General features: G+C 35.8%; 1 protein-coding gene across 3 annotated transcripts in view; it reads left to right on the top strand.

Moving 5' to 3' along the window:
• ILDR2 (immunoglobulin like domain containing receptor 2) overlaps positions 1-16295 on the top strand; it is a 2395614-nt gene that overhangs the window by 2160605 nt on the left and 218714 nt on the right. For all 3 annotated transcript variants that reach the window (XM_044073090.1, XM_044073088.1, XM_044073089.1), the window contains one exon: positions 15986-16295. This exon is cut by the window's right edge and continues 345 nt beyond it. In XM_044073090.1, coding sequence (XP_043929025.1) covers positions 15986-16295 — 310 coding nt within the window. The remainder of the gene's footprint in view (positions 1-15985) is intronic.

The raw sequence follows: 16295 nt of genomic DNA, 5'->3' as shown, positions 1-16295 counted from the left end.
AATAATACACAACTTTTCTCATAATTTTCTTATAAATTTCTTTTTTCCCTTTTCATAATAATCCATATTATTATTTTCTAACTTATCCATCATACCTCTCTGCATTTTAACATATTCCTGCTTTTCTTTTTCTTTCTTTATTCTGCCAAAATAGACAACTACATGTATCATTATATTTTCTTTTAAAGGCAATCTACCATTCTCACCAATTTACATAAAATGCTTTCATAGTAATATGATACTTCCATAATTGATTAATGTCTTATTTCCTTTTTCATTCCATTCCATTCCTTTTCATTATTCTTTTTATACAGTTTTCTATCGTTATATGCTATTTATTATGATATATTTCCAGTCATATTGCAAAATGATCTAAGAAACCTGTTGCAATAGTTTCTTCTTCCACTGTATTCCTTCTGATACTAAAAAATAACCTATTTCATATTTTAAAGTACCTCTCCTGTACGTCCATGTGTCTCCCTTTCATCACTAATCACATATGCATATACAGCAATAATTCTATACAATTTTTCTTGCCAACTTATGTCTATAATTGTCAATCTCCCCAGTTCAACTAATATAGCATCCAACATTTTCACTTCTCTTCTACAGAAAATTGGTATTCCTGAACACTGTCCATTCCCTGTGTTCCACATTACTTCCCCATCTAATATTTTTTGCATCTGTAAACTTTCTTTGTGTGTCAGAATTCTTATGTCCTCCAGAATAATCATATCAACATCCCATTTGTTACACCATTCTAAAGTTGCTATCATTCTAGTAATATTTTTCATACTATTAACATTCACCAAAATAATTCTTAAATGTTTTCTTTTCCTATTTATTAGTTTAGGAGACATCATTCTATATTAATTTTTAAAAAGAAATGATTTACCCATTCCCTCTCTTATTTTCCTTTATATTATTCCTCTAGCTTTTATTGTTCTCCCAGTGGAATTCTTAGGTCCTCTTACCATTTTCTAACTTATATCTTCTTCATCAGAAACTTCTGATTTTATCTCTAGTTCAACTCCTTCATTATTTTTTCTCAGTATCTCTCCTTTTTTCTGAAGTTTCATCTATTTCTATTTCATCTTCAGTCTTTTCCAGTTCTTTCTTTTTACTCTGATTTATAATACTTAAACTCATTCTCTTTTTCTTTCCAATCCATCCATAATCGACCCCTTTTTAAATTTATAACATCAAGTTCACGTTTTTTTTTTTTGCTTCATCTCCTGTTTTACCACATATTGAACATTTCTTTTTGTCACAACTATTAACTAAATGGCCTTCGTTTACACAAAACTAAAATGTTTTTGGTGGTTACCAATATTTTACAAACCCCTTGTTACCATCAACATTTATAATACTCAGAATATGCACAATTTTTCTATTTCCATTTTCCGAATGACATTGCAATCCCATGCCACAGTCTACAAACCACTCTTGTCATAAACATTTGAAATATCTGTTATTTCTTTACATATATATTTTAAATGATCTTTTAAAGTTTCTCTTTTCACCTCTGTTCAAAACTCTATGCAAGCTTTCTTTTTAGTATCCCAAAAAGTTACTTTTATTATATATTCATTCCAGGATTTGTTGTTTTGTCTTTTTTTCATATGCACATAAGAATTTCCTATACATTGTACAGTCTCAAAGAAAATGTCACAAAATGTCTCTTTGTTAATCAAAATAAATGCCCTTACCTTTTGTACTTTTAGACCCAAAGGTAAAATTATATTGCCCCATGTCTCCTAACTGTTCAACTCCTGATCTTTTTTGCTTTGTATTCTCACCACAAATTTTCTTTTTACACTTTCATCTTTTTTTTTTCACTCTTTTGTGAAGAGTTGCTAATGTCCTTGTATGTTTTCCTTGTCTTTCTGCTGCCTCCTTCTGGCATTGCTTCTATATTCTCCTTCATTTATTTTTTTTCCATAACGTTCCCCCATGAAACTTATTCTCTGGTTCAGTTTGGTTTATCATTTCTTGCAGTACATCATCCCACAACTTCCTTGATTGGAGCAGGGTTGTAACTGTACACTCCTCTCTGACTGTCTACTCAGTCTGATCAAACAGCTTCCTCTGAGTCTTCTACTTCTATATTACTTGTTTTTTCCAAGCTGGCATTCATCTCTACTCCTTTCTGTTGGTTTTCTATCCTGCGCATCATCCTCCCAGCCACCTCCATTCTAGGAAATAGATATGCACATGTACTTGCATACATTAACACAGTGAGTGCTGATCGCAAGTACAGGAAATTCCCCTTTGCCCTGGTTAAATTTCTACTGATAGTATAAACACCATCTTGGGTATCCCCTGCCTACTGGAACTAACCTGGTCAACAAAGAATAAATAAAAATAAAACAAAAATAAAATGATAGTTCCTTCCTGCATTATCTTGCTCTCTTTGCTGACATGCCTCTTCCTCATTAGCTTGGCATGAAGAAGGGGAACTTCATGCAGTGGTGCTCTCTAAAAAGAGAGATCATCTGTTTATACTGGAAGCTGTCAAGGCAGCAGCTTGTGGAGGCTGATATTACAGGGGCAAATAAGGGCCTGAAGTCAGTGACAGCAGCCAAAACAACCTCAAAAGATAGATGGAATGGGGTGACAGGGTGCAAGCCACCTACAAAAGGATTCATTTTTTTATTTAGAGATCATATGTACATTAGTAGTGCATTACATGATGAGGACCTAATATGTGATATTGTATAAAGTTATTCTTACATGCTGATTTTTTTTTTTATTTTAATCCAGATGATATCGGATAACTTGGGCATGTCAACCAGGATCTTTTGCAGACCATTAGTCTGGGCAGGTGCATTTCACTGAAAGAAGACTCTGAATTGTTTAAGTCTATGCCCTCAGATTGTTTTCAGATCACACTGCTCATAAACAGTCCGATTTAACTTTCACAGACAGACAAACATCATGCTTGTTTTTTCCAGATACATACATTTATCATGCTTAAGCTTTTTTAGACATAGCCTGGGCTTAAAATTATAATTAACTGCCATTAATTACCCATTCCCATGAATTACCATATCGATGGTAGTCCACTGAACACAGAAGGCGTTATAAGAGATCTGGGAACACAGGTTGACAGCAACCTCTCTTTTGACCACCACATTGCCACTGTGGTCAGAAAGTCCTTCTATGTGGCACATCTCATTACAAAGGGTTTTGCATCCAGGAAGAAAGAGGTCATTGTCTCCCTCTACTCTTCCCTCATTGGGCCAATCATTGAGTACAAAGCCCCATTTGGCATGTACCTCACTAAACACCTGCAACAACTGGAAAGGCCGCAAAAGTACCTCACAAAGAGGATCCTAGGCCTTAAATATTTATCCTATATGGACAAACTAAAAAACTCCAACTATTAGTCTCATATCGCCTACTTAGAGGCAATCTCTGCTTGACTTACAAAGCCATGTCTGACCCAGCTCTGTTAGAAATGCTTCATCTAAAGAAATCCCAAAACCCTCCGCACCACACGTTCCAGAGACCTCAGCTTCATTACCACAATCAACAGAATATGCTAGAGGGACAGGTTCGTAACCCAGAGACTGCTCATGCTATGGAATAGACTTCCCATACATGTCAAGCAGAGCACCTCACTGGCCCTCTTCAAGAGAAATCTTGATGAGTGGATGGGAAATAGAAAATTCACCCCAAGGATCACTCCAGTGGCTTTACTCGACCGAGGCACTGGGAACTAAGATTGGGTGCCATGATGCCAGGGTAATCCTATGGCTAGACTTGTAAAGGCCCCAAGGCCATTAGCCTAGGACACACCTATGAACCTATAAGGACAAACTGACAAAAATACAACAAAGGCTACAAAAAAGGAGATGAACATGCTATAAATTAACAGTAGTACAAAATATAGTTACTGTGGCCTGGTGATTAGGTTTTCATTCATTAGATCTGTCAATTACATCAATGACTTCCTATCCTAAAAACTTGCCTAACTTTTTAATAGAGGGTAATGCATTCCTTTCTGTAATGCTCATTTTAACAAAAAAGTTGTATGTATCTTACTGTATTGCAACCTAAGTATCATCCCAATGTCATATCTTTATATAAAACAGCCATATTATATTAACATATATTTAAATATGTACTTATTTAAACTTGCAGAGATTTCTGTGTGAATTGCTCAGTTACGGAATTCATGTATGAAGATATACAGCATTTTTTCCCTGTGCCCTCATTATAAATAGGCTATTGTCCAGATGGACAAACATAATAAACATAACAAATGAAATGAAATTAAAGAAAAAAGAAAAAAAATACTTAACTATTGTTAACTATCTTGGGCATTTACTTTGAAGTAGTTTTGCTATTATTCTAAGAGTGAAAACGCTGGGCTATCCAGTTGACATTAGAGGCTGGACCCTATCTGTAACGTAAAACTCACTACTGCAAGTTATGATACTTAAAACAGAAGGTAAATTATAGTTCTGAGGCAAAAAAAAAACTGAATTACAAAACTTGCTTTTATAAAGATAAGGCCTAAAAAGTTAGGATCTTTTGCACTACAGCGCTTCTCCTTCTATAGTCTCTGAGACTGTACCTTAGAGTAATAAGAATGTTTTCAGATTGCTCAGCCTCAAAATTAATGTATAAATGCCAGATTTTAAATGTATATCATTGTTATTCTGAGGATTTCAGTTAAGCTGTTTAAGCTTTCAGTGCACACCCCCATCCATCCATACCCTTCAGCTCATTTTGCATTTTACAATTACATTTCAAGCTTCATGTCATATGAATACAGAGAAGTGAATTCCTACCAAAGGAGAGAGAAACAGTGAGTTCAGATTGTAGGATGCAATGATATGTAAATTTAACTCTGTATAAATAAAGCTAAAGACTGGTCTAGCATTCAGTGGTAGGTCTGTATCTCCATTGCTGAAGAGCTGTGTCTGATAGATTTCCAGGCTATAGGTTTTACAGTATGTAGTTTTGGAAGTGCAGCATTGTATGTAATGCAGTCCCTACCAAAGAGCTGTGCTGTGGTGAGCTTCACAGGTCCAGCACAGAAGTGGCATTTAAATCTGCTTGTGCTGTTTTACCTAAATGTGTTAAATGAAGAAGTAACAATACATATATTTCCAAATGTAATTCATTCAGTCGCATACCGTCTGCTCAGAGGTGACATGTGCCTGACATATAAGGCCATGTCCAACCCAGAATTAATGGACATGCTCCACCTCAAAAAATCCAAATCCACCAAAACCACTAGAGCAAGTGACTTAAACCTTAGCACGGATATAAATAGGACGTGCTGGAGGGATAGATTTATCACTCAGAGACTCCCTATGCTGTGGAATAGAATCCTGGTCCATGTGAGGCAGAGCACCTCGCTGGCTCTGTTCAAGAGAAATCTTGACCTGTGGATGGGAGATCGTAGGTTTACCCCGGGAATCATCTCTGTGTCACTGCTGGATAGAGGCACAACAAACTAATGGGCACAGTATTTTTTCATATAGGGGGTGACGTAAGCCACAAAACTTTGGGCTAGGCTTATAAATGCCTTAGGGCAGATAGCCTAGTATAAACCTATGAACCTGTGAACCTATTCATGTGCCCTCTCAATGTTGTCAGTGGTGATTAAGTTGAACAGTGAGTCATCCTGACAAGAACTTCATGAACCCTGCCAAGTTGTTGTCATAAATGCCTTTCATCCTCTGTTGAAATCCATAAATCTCCTTGAATTATTACTTGCAAAGTTATTGCTGAAGTTTATTTTCCTGTCTTTACATATAGCTATCATGTTTATGTGTCTGTGTAGACTTGGGAAGAGGAGTTATCAGTGTTGTCTGTGTGTGTATATGGGTATGTGTTTTTATGCAGAGTATCCATGATGGAGTGGGATGAAACACTGTAATACCAGTACATATTCTGAAGATAAGAAATGTATCTACATTAATTTAAATGAATTACAGTATCTTCTGCCTTGTTATAATCTCTTTTGGCTACATACAAACGTGTGTCTACTTCTAAAGAATGTTCATCACTGTATATACATATGCAAACTATGTACATGCTCTGTTTGTAAATGATATTTATGTAAGCTATTGTATAGCTTTTTCATGTATGTACACTTACCTATATTTTGTATTCCTTCTGATATCCTGTAACTGTAGTTTATGTATACGTTAAAATTGGTGTTAAATGTGATGCTTTTCTCCCATGGCCTGCAATGAAAAAGGGGTTATATCCCAACTGGACTTTCCTGGTAAACAAAGATAAATAAATATTGGTGGCTATGACACACATCAGTGGTAGTCACCTTTGGTGATGTCAGAGCAGCCATTAAGTGCTGTAAAGGGGATGCAGAATATGAGAGCGAAGCCGATGACAAGAAGAGGAGAAAAAAGTAAACTAGGAATACAGTGGTTACTGCTACTTCCTTATGTAAACTATGACCATATAAACCTTTAATGAAGAAAAGTGAAAAAGTACATTCTGCATAAGATCATTAAAGTATAAGTTAAGAGTGAGGTAGCTTGTAAGTATTGGACCCAGAATCCCAGCTCCTACAAGCCACATTCATATTTCATCTGATTATGAATTCCTAAAATTCTTACTCAAACAATCATCAGATGCATATTTAATTAATTATGTACCTGTTGACCTGCCAGCTAATGTGATCCAATAGAACCATTTTCAAATAATAACCCAGGTCATTACATGTTAAACCCACAAGGCTAATAAATCTGTAATCAAATAAACTGATGTAAAGTCAAAAATGCTTTTGATGAAGCAACATGGAGCATTTTGAGTTTAATGAAAAATTAAATTGGTTTAAGTTTTTGAGATCATGGAAAAAGAACATGCAATATATTGCTGTTGATTAAAACATTACACTGCACCCACAAGTGCTGTAAATCATGCATAAGCAACATATATTATTTCACTGCTTTGAGAAAAAATGTTAGCTCTTTAACGCAGACAGATGAAGCACTTACTATTACTTTTATGACTGGTCTCAATGAGTAGTCCAGGTTCTGGAGGAGACCATGAGGGATAATGAGACTGAATGGCCAACGTCGGCTCACCTATCCAGGGGAGTGGATGTAGCTCCATTTGCTGTGTGACTGGCTTCTAGCAGAGGCAGGAAATGCAGCATGCAGCAGACAAGTCATGATATCTGTGCCCAGTAAGGTGTGCAGAACACACAGTAGCTGCAGTAAGTAGATGCAAAGGAGGATGCAAACACCACAAAGTGACATTTTGGTAATTCACGTGTCATGCTATCACAGGGCACATTGTACAGGCCATGAGGAATAGCTTCCAAGCTTCATGGCTGTCTGGATGACAGTCAATCCATAATAAACCCTTGCCATAGCAGACTGAGTATGAACAGGAATAAATGGGAATTCATATGGACTTCATGTTTGACAGACACAAGGTGCAAAAATGACCAAGAAAACAAAAAATTATACTGCTTTCACAAGTACTGTTAGAAGCAATAATAAACATCTGAACTGCATCATAGAGAAACACAAACATTTTTAGTTTGAACAATGATATTAGTTTAATAAGCTGTTGATTTAAACAGTACACGCATTTAAACTGAAACTAAAGAAAAATTAAAAACAGACAAATTCAACTGAAGAAAAACACTCAGGAACACAGAATCAATCTTGTTTGTAAGCACTTTCATGCATTTACATCACTGCCAGAAGCATTATCAAAGAACTGAAATTATGCTACATGACAGAAATATACAATGATTGCCTGGAAACAACAATGTAGAACTTTGCTTTTGATTCTGTTGATCATGAGCAACAAATATTTACCATTTTGCTGTAGTTTAAAAAATTACATTGCTTTCACAAATGCTGTTGACCAGAGGAAAGCATCATGCAGCATTTTGCTGTTGAACATTTTGCTAAAGATTAAAAACATTACAAGCACAATCAGAAGTGCTATTGAACAATTTAACTGCATTGCAGCAAAGTAACATACGGCATTTTAACCTTGATAAAAAGCTGCATTGATTTTAACCTTGATAAAAAGTTGCATTGATTTTAACCTTGGTAAAAAGCTGCATTGCTTTAACAATGTTACTGATCATGGCGAAACAATCTACAGCATTTTACTGTTACTTAAAAAGTTACATTACTATCACAAACTGTGTCACGACTAATTTTACATGATAGAAATAAAAAAAAAATACTATAGAGAATCAATATACAGTCTGGCAGTTAGTGAAAAGGATTAAGGCTTTCAGCTCATAATGAGCTACTTCCTGTATTCAAGATACAGGATTTGATTTTTTTCTATCTCCATTTGCTGTCTGACTCTGAACAAATCATTTAACCAGACTGCACTCCTGGATAACCCCTGAAAAGGGAAACTTTGCCCATTGGGTTTACTCAATTAATAAACGTACAAAAAATACAGCATTTTGCTCTTGATAGTAAAATGCTAGTTACATTGTTTTCAAAAGAGCTATCAGAAAGCTTAAAGCTTAAGCTATGAGAGTAAACAGTACACATTGGTGGCAGTGCTCTTGATGCAAAGTGCAAAATGAAGCTATAAGTCTTATAGCCATAGTTCTTTTACAACCTCAAGTTCAAAACATACATACAGCGATTTGTCAGAAATCTTATTTTTTCCTCTCTGAAAATCACATCTTATTACTGTTAATGTACACATATATTTAGAATGCAATGTTTACATGCCATAGACTTAGTTCTATTAAATTTCATATACATATTGTCATGGCATTGTCATCTTGTAGGCTCCATCTTGCGACTCAGTACTCTTCCTTTATCCTATTAGTAGTGTGACACTACACTTCCTGGACATTGATGTAAACATTTCTCAGTAGTTATGAGATCATCATTGCATACATTCCCCTTGACCTTTAATTTAGCACACAATGTATCTAGGATGAAAATTGGATGTACCACTCTTGCACTGATCACCCCAATTCTCAAAACCATCCATAGTGTTCTATTATGTAGTTATCATCCTTTCTACCATACACATCATCCTCTATAATCATCTATAATATTCTCCTCTATTTCTCTTTTTATCATGTTACTATGTTACTGCTCACTATACCCTTTTACTTATGAATGCAGTTCCCTAGACCATATGCAAAGACACTTAGCAAAAAGACAGTCTTACTTGTTAAACTGACCTTTGAAAACATAGCACTGAAAACACCATCTAACCTCTCCAGATCACTCCTATCTTTCATAAACCTCCTACCTCTGTCTACATCTTATTATGCCATACTAATTAAACCACTGTACAAATTGCATGCATTGTCTATTATTCAATTATCATTTTCAGATTAAGACTTTGTTCCTTACTTCCAAGGTCACAGTATTATGAATATGCAATGTACAAATCATGCAGTACATAAGAAGTTACTCATGTTCTTCAGTTTTAATGCATCCTTACTTCAGTAGTCTATATCCCACTCTTGTTTTGGCAAAGACATCACATTATCCTCCCATCATCTTTATCAGCAGGAGAAAAGGCTGTCTATTTCCATTTCTTTTGTCTCCAGAATTTCATCAATATCTTAGTTGTCCATCATTTTCAGCCAAATAAAGTACAGTCAGCAGCACTAGTATAGCTCTCATACCTTCCATAATGTACTAAAAGACCTAGTAATACGAGTTTATTCAGAAGTTCTTACATGCTATTACCTTGCAGGTCACTTTATTAATGCTACTTGCTACTTGCTTGAAATGGCAAATACTTGACCTCCAAACAGTTTGACACTACTACATGTATATAGACACCAACCCAGAACTAACTCTAACCCTAAAATTCCCACCCATTGCTTAATTCTATTTCCAATCCCCACTTAGTAAAACTAAATTTAAAAACTCTCATTTGCTAAATAATCCTAATAAGAAACCTTGCTCTGTAAACTTAAAATTCACAGTTGCTACCTAAATCTGATTCCAAGCCTTGCACACTAAACAGAAAAAAAGAAACTAATCCATGTATAGGCATTCCATTAAATGTCAAAGGGCTGCTTTTAGTTTTGGGGTACTTGAAATGGTAAGACAACAAGAAAGGGGTGGGGATTGGGAGTCCAGGTTGGAGTTTAGAGAAGTAATTTGGCAATTGCGTTTAGACGCATGTGTCCCCTCTGGACTAAAATACCACATTTCATTAGCTCCAGCCCTAAAATTGAGGGCAAGTAGACTATAAAAATAAAAAAAATTAAAAACTATTTCAAAAACCATTTCAAAAATTGGTTCAAATTATTTTATATTTATGTATTTCACATACACTGGAATGAGTGTTTTATGTTTTTGTTCAAGTTGTTTTTTATTTATAATTTTTTTTTATTTATACATATTTATGTATATAAGTAGTTTAAATATAGATAATTTTTTTACTTGGATGTTATAGTGAGATAATGATTGGTTGCTTATGTTAATCGGACCAACGAGGATGGGGACATGGCTTTTTAAATGTGGATGGGAATATGATGGCAGATTCTGATGAAGTTTCTGGTTTTGGGAAATGAAAGTGCTTAATGTGTTGTGTGGATAACTTTCTATATGGTGCAAATAAATGCTGTTTTGGGATATTATCTGGAAGTGGAAGTGTTTTGTGTATAACTACATTGTAACATCAGTATGGGTACCCTTTATTGGCACATTTGTGATGAGACTGAAGCTGGAAGTATCTTCCAATAATTTGGTATTCTGAGATCATGCTAAAGCTAATCTACTAAAACTGCATGATAACCTGGCAAATTTAACACCTCCTTCCAAACTGATAAACACTCTGTGCAGAATGCTTTATCACTATACACTTATAAATAGCTGTGCAAATGTATCTGTCTCTCTCTGAAGTACATACAATGCCAAATGTAAAAACTAACCTCCTATGGTGGGCTCCAAGTATAACCGGGCTCTACAATAAAAGAAAAAATGCATTCAACATAAAAATAAATGTAGTTGTCTAAATGCTAAAAACACTCATGCTAAACTAAACAGGGAATCCTTCTCAAATCAAACAAAGCTAGATATGAGGTAAAAATAGTGACCCAGGCAAAGAAGACAATCACTAAACATTATTTAACTATGTTAGAAACCGCAGAAGCAATGCTGAGCAATATGCAGAGGTAATAGTAAATGGTATTGTCACAAAAGGAAATACTGCCAGCCCAGTGGTGTGTAATTTTGTAAATAATTCTGTCATTTTTGAATATTGATATGATTCATACAGAAGTGTGTGTAAAGGGGTAAAGTACTGAGCTAAAATGTAACCACAGCATGCCCTGCTGGCTTAGAATAGAAATGTATATAAACTATTTTAATTGTATAAATGTATATTTTTAACAGTAGAAACTAGAACATAGAAGGTTAACTTGTAAAGCATCAAGAAAACAAGTTTAAATTAAATTGTTTTATGATTGTGCTATAAATGTTATCTCTCAGTTTCAGTTCGGTAGCACACACAATGTCTAGAGCTAGAAGTTTTTGTATTGTCTTGGAAGAGAAGTAATTACTAGGTTTGAGATGTAGACGTGTTTTATTGTTTTATGACAAGATATGAGTAGTGAAGTCACTAAATAATGGCATACTACATTTGAGTTTCAGACTTCAAATGTATGCTAAAACAAACACTGTTACTCTAGTAACTTTCTAAGTTTATCAGAGCAATATTTAAAATATGTCCCTATTTTGGGGCCTTTGTCGCCACCTTTTGTCAGACTTTGTCCAGATTTCTTGCACTAATAGGTTGAGAGGTATGTATGAGACATATTTAAGCTCTTAGAGTACTTGCATATCTATTTGGTGACACAGAACAGGCCACTCCTAAATAGCCTTGCTCTTGGTCAGACTATCATTTGGGTTATTAGCAACATTACAAAGTAGGATTGGACACCCCTTGTTAAGGGCCTTAGAGTAGGTGATAAAGAGTTGGCTGTTGGCAGCTGGAACTATCTTTTAGTCTAGGCAGAAGGGGGCATAACTAGTAAACCTATGCCAGCCTTTCCCAGGAGTGTGTGTGTGTTTGTACATAAATCATATCTCAAAGTATGTGAGCTTCAGCTACTTGGGCAAGGACACGAAGCACTGGTTGGACAGAGAGGGTGCTGGAGGCTTTGACTTGGCCACTCAACTGAGATCTCAGCCCTATAGCTGTGCCAGTGGGGAGTCTTACTGAAGATCTGGAGAAAGAGGGAGAAACCAGCCCCAGACTGACTGTAATCTCTGTGAGCTCTTAAGGGAAATTGAACTTTACTGTGTGTATACTTGTCATCCTCCCAGTGTGTACATTCCCCACTGTTGCCATTGGTGAGGATTGAGGCTCCTTGATTACTGGGCCAGTGCAGGGACATCACAGATATACTCAGACTCAGAGAACATAGCCAGTCTACTAAATTAAGCTTTGACTTCACACAGCCACCCTCCTCCCACATTCCCAGATCACATACCAGAATCCACTGCCTCCACAATCTCCCATGAACAGGTCCTCAAAGCACAATCCAAGGCTAAGAATACTGCTTCTGTGAGGCTGGATAACAAACCATGAAGTCTACTGTCCAGTCTGAAACAGGACCTGTCAAACTCCCTACATAGACTATTCAATATCAGCCTCCAAACAAGGTTTGTGTAGGATGAATGGTGGGCAGCAACAGTCATCCCCCTTGCACAAAGGTAGGGAGTCACTAGACCCATGTAATTCCAGTTCATCTAACCAGACTCATCTGTAAGGCTATGGAAAGGTTCATTATGGAATTAACAAGGTTAGAGGCAACTTACAAACTCTTGGACCAAGCAGGTTTGGTTTTGTCAAGGGCAGATAGTGCCTGCTTAACTTGGTCAGCGTCTTAGAGAAGGTTAATGAAACAATGCATGATAGAAAAGTGGTACACACTATATGAATTACTGTTGCAAAAGCATTAGACACTATCCCGTATTCAGGTGTAATTGATTAAATTACCCAGCTAAATGTAAATCCATATGTAATTCATTGGATAGAAAACTGTCTGACTAACAGAACCCAAGAAATTTGGGTGGGTCAGTTCTACCCCTCCAAAAGACCTGTAACTAGTTGTGTACCACAGGGTTCACTTCTTGGGCCACTCTTCTTTGGCAAATACTTCTCTGAGATCAAAGCTAATGTTAAAGGTTTATGGTTATCTACATTTGCAGATTACTATAAACCTATTGCAGTCATAAACTCTCCAGAGGACAAGGTCCTCCAAGAGGGCTTTTCAAAAATAAATAGTCGGTGTTAAAAACCACAGCCTAAAACTAATTACCAAAAAATGTATAATAGTATCCTTCAGTAAGCCCGATGTCCCCTGTAACTAACACATCAAATCACAAGCCTTAAAACTGACTCAGCAGTTAGGAATCTGGGAACCTATGTAGATAATAAGTTGTCCTACAATCAATATGTAGCCACTGCTGTAAGAAAGTCCAATAGTGGCATAAACATTGATTCAAGAGATTTTACTCTCTTCTGCAACATGGATAGAACATGTTGTAAGGACAGATATGTATCACAGAGAATACCATCACTCTGGTATTATCATCTTCTCTACATAAAACAAAGTGCATCTGTTAATCTGTTCAAGCATAATCTGGAAAAAATGCATAGGAAATTGCTAGTTCCCTCCTGGTTTAGCAACCTTATCTCTTATGGATAGGTGTAAGATATAAATGTCTGCCCAGCTCTGGGTTATTTGTACACAAGGGCTAAAAAACTTTTTTGGGAATACATGGCTAGGCTTCTAAAGATCCTCACAGATTCAACAACCTACTAGTATCTTAGAAAGTATAGATGTGTCACAGAACCGTATATAAAGAAACAAGATGCATTATGTTTACACTGAGTCATATTCAATAGTAATCTGTTTATTTTTTGCTTAATGAAAAAGCTGCAGGATATGTTTTAGCTAATCAGCAGTCACCTTTCTTTTAAATAAGTTTTTTTCATCATACCAGTTCTTCATGTAAAATTGAAAGTGTGCCTTTCTTTTAACTTGTTACAACAAAACTCAGCCTGATGACCTGTTTCAAGAGAACCCTTTTCCTTGTTTGAGTTAAATTCGTATGTTTTGTGTTCAGTATTGTGTTTTCAGGTAAATTGTATTATTTAAACATATAATTAAGGTTTAGAATTATGAAGTTAATTAAAAAACTGATATACACAACAACAGGCATAAAGTATGTCATTGCATGTCATTCTATCTACTGAAGATTGTAAACTCAGAAAAAGCTCTTTGCAGATTGCCTGGTTGTAATGATGCATTGTATAACTAATTCAAGCTAAAGTTATAAAATGAGAGTATAATTTTCATTGCTGTCTCCAATGTAGTGTCATAGCATGTAGTATGCAGATTCCTGTGTAATCACAATTCAAAACACCAGAAACAAACTTGGAACAAACAGCTCACTGAAAGCTGGAAATACAGGCACCAGAATTGTACTTAATGGAAAAATTCCCTTAAATCCTTTTAAAACCATTGCTCATAGATTTAAAAACAAATCCTTTTGTTTATATGCAAATGATGAACACTTTCATCTTTTTGCATAAAAGACTTCATCAGACAAACAGTCAGGTTACACTCATGCTTAAAAGGTATTTTAGACCAGTAAAAATCATTTAATGTAACCATGTGATTTTCCAAGCCTCCCAATAAGCTCCACCTGATTCATGAAACACTTTTAGATCATAGTAGTTTACAATGTATAAACAAAACACAAATAAAGCAGTCATGCGAGGTTGGTTCAGTAGGCAAGGCATCCACCCCACAAGCAAAAGGCACAAGGTTCAACCACCCAGCTCAGCACTAACCACAAAAACTAGTTTTTACAATTATAAATTCAGACTTAACATTAAATGCTGCTCCTCAGTAAAACCAACTTAAAACATTTATTATCTCTGCTGAGCCCTTAATTTTAATAAACAAACTATTGATATATTTTTATTTAAACTTGGCTGGAGGTCAGCATTCCAATAAAGTTGCCAGTAAAGTTCATGTTTTTCAAGGGTTAAAGTCCAAGGTCCCCCTCTTTTATTTACTGCAATTTGTTCAAGTATGATGAATTTAAAACAGTAGGTAGGGTTTTGCTGTGTATGTTTAAACAGTGCACTTGTATTTTTTCTGTTTTTTGATATCATAAATATGTTCATAGACTCTCTCTGAGTTTTCTCCCTGCCTTATCAGTGTAAAAGCATGTACATGCTGAACAAAGTGCACAGAATACTACCCATTTTGTGTTGCAGTCAAAATGCCCTCTAGTTTTTGAATTCATTAGTGGAAATGAGGCAATCCTTCTTAACAAGAATATGTTGACACTGAGGGCAATTCCCACACTTGAACATTCCAGGGTTGTTGGTGTTAATAATTGCCTTGGGTATGCTCAACCCTTTTTCGAACATTGCCTTTAAGGTCATTTATTTTAAGGATTTGATTTTAAATCTATGAGCATTGATTTTAAAAGGGTTTAAGGGAATTTTTCCTTTAAGTACAATTCTGGTGCCTGCCTTTTCAACTTTCAGCAAGCCGTTTGTTCCAATTTTGTTTTTACTACACATATTCCTGCTATAGTGGATATCATGGGTAGGGGTCCAAATCTGAGGAAGACGAGCTTAGCATGAGAATTTACTAATGGAGCTGCCATTGTGTGAATGTCAGTTATATACCGCTCCTAGAATATAAATTACAACAAACTTCTCCAGTTTTGTTTCTTCATGATCCAGGATTTGCTGTAGGTCTGTTAAGGTTTCTGTGTAAAAATCAGGACTCTACCATAATTCAAATATGGTTATAGTATGGCATATTTTAAAAGAATGTAATAATAACATTAAGCTAAATGAATGTTACACTGCACTGCAATAGGGGTTGAAATCAGAAACTAGTGACCATGTAAACTGTTAACTGATCAAAGTTGAAAAGATATTTATTTTTTGCTTTTCCGTCTTCAGTTAACAAACTCATTTTTTTGTTGTTTTGTCTTTTCAGTCGACAAAGACCCAAGTCTGAACATCTGGAAAGAAAAGCATACCATAACAGAGGGCCTACAACCTCTCTGGATGAACTCGTTGAATTTGCAAATTCCTACACTCAGAGACCAAAAAGACCAGAACAAAGAGAAGCAGAAGAAATCGGTCTTCAACAATATGAGAGTCAGAATCCTTTCCATGGCACTGTTCAGACTCGAATGGGTTATCTTGGGGGCTCTTTGGATGAATATTACAACAGACAAAGCCAGAGCAGGGAATATTTGTATAGCACTGATTTAAGACGTCCTCGCAGCCCTCCACAAAAAAGG

The sequence above is a fragment of the Protopterus annectens genome, chromosome 5.part1, assembly GCF_019279795.1.
Source record: "Protopterus annectens isolate FY-2018-M chromosome 5.part1, PAN1.0, whole genome shotgun sequence".
NCBI classification, from domain to species: Eukaryota; Metazoa; Chordata; order Ceratodontiformes; family Protopteridae; genus Protopterus; species Protopterus annectens.
The sequence above is the reverse complement of the archived record's forward strand: the minus strand, read 5'-3'. Positions and strand labels throughout refer to the sequence as shown.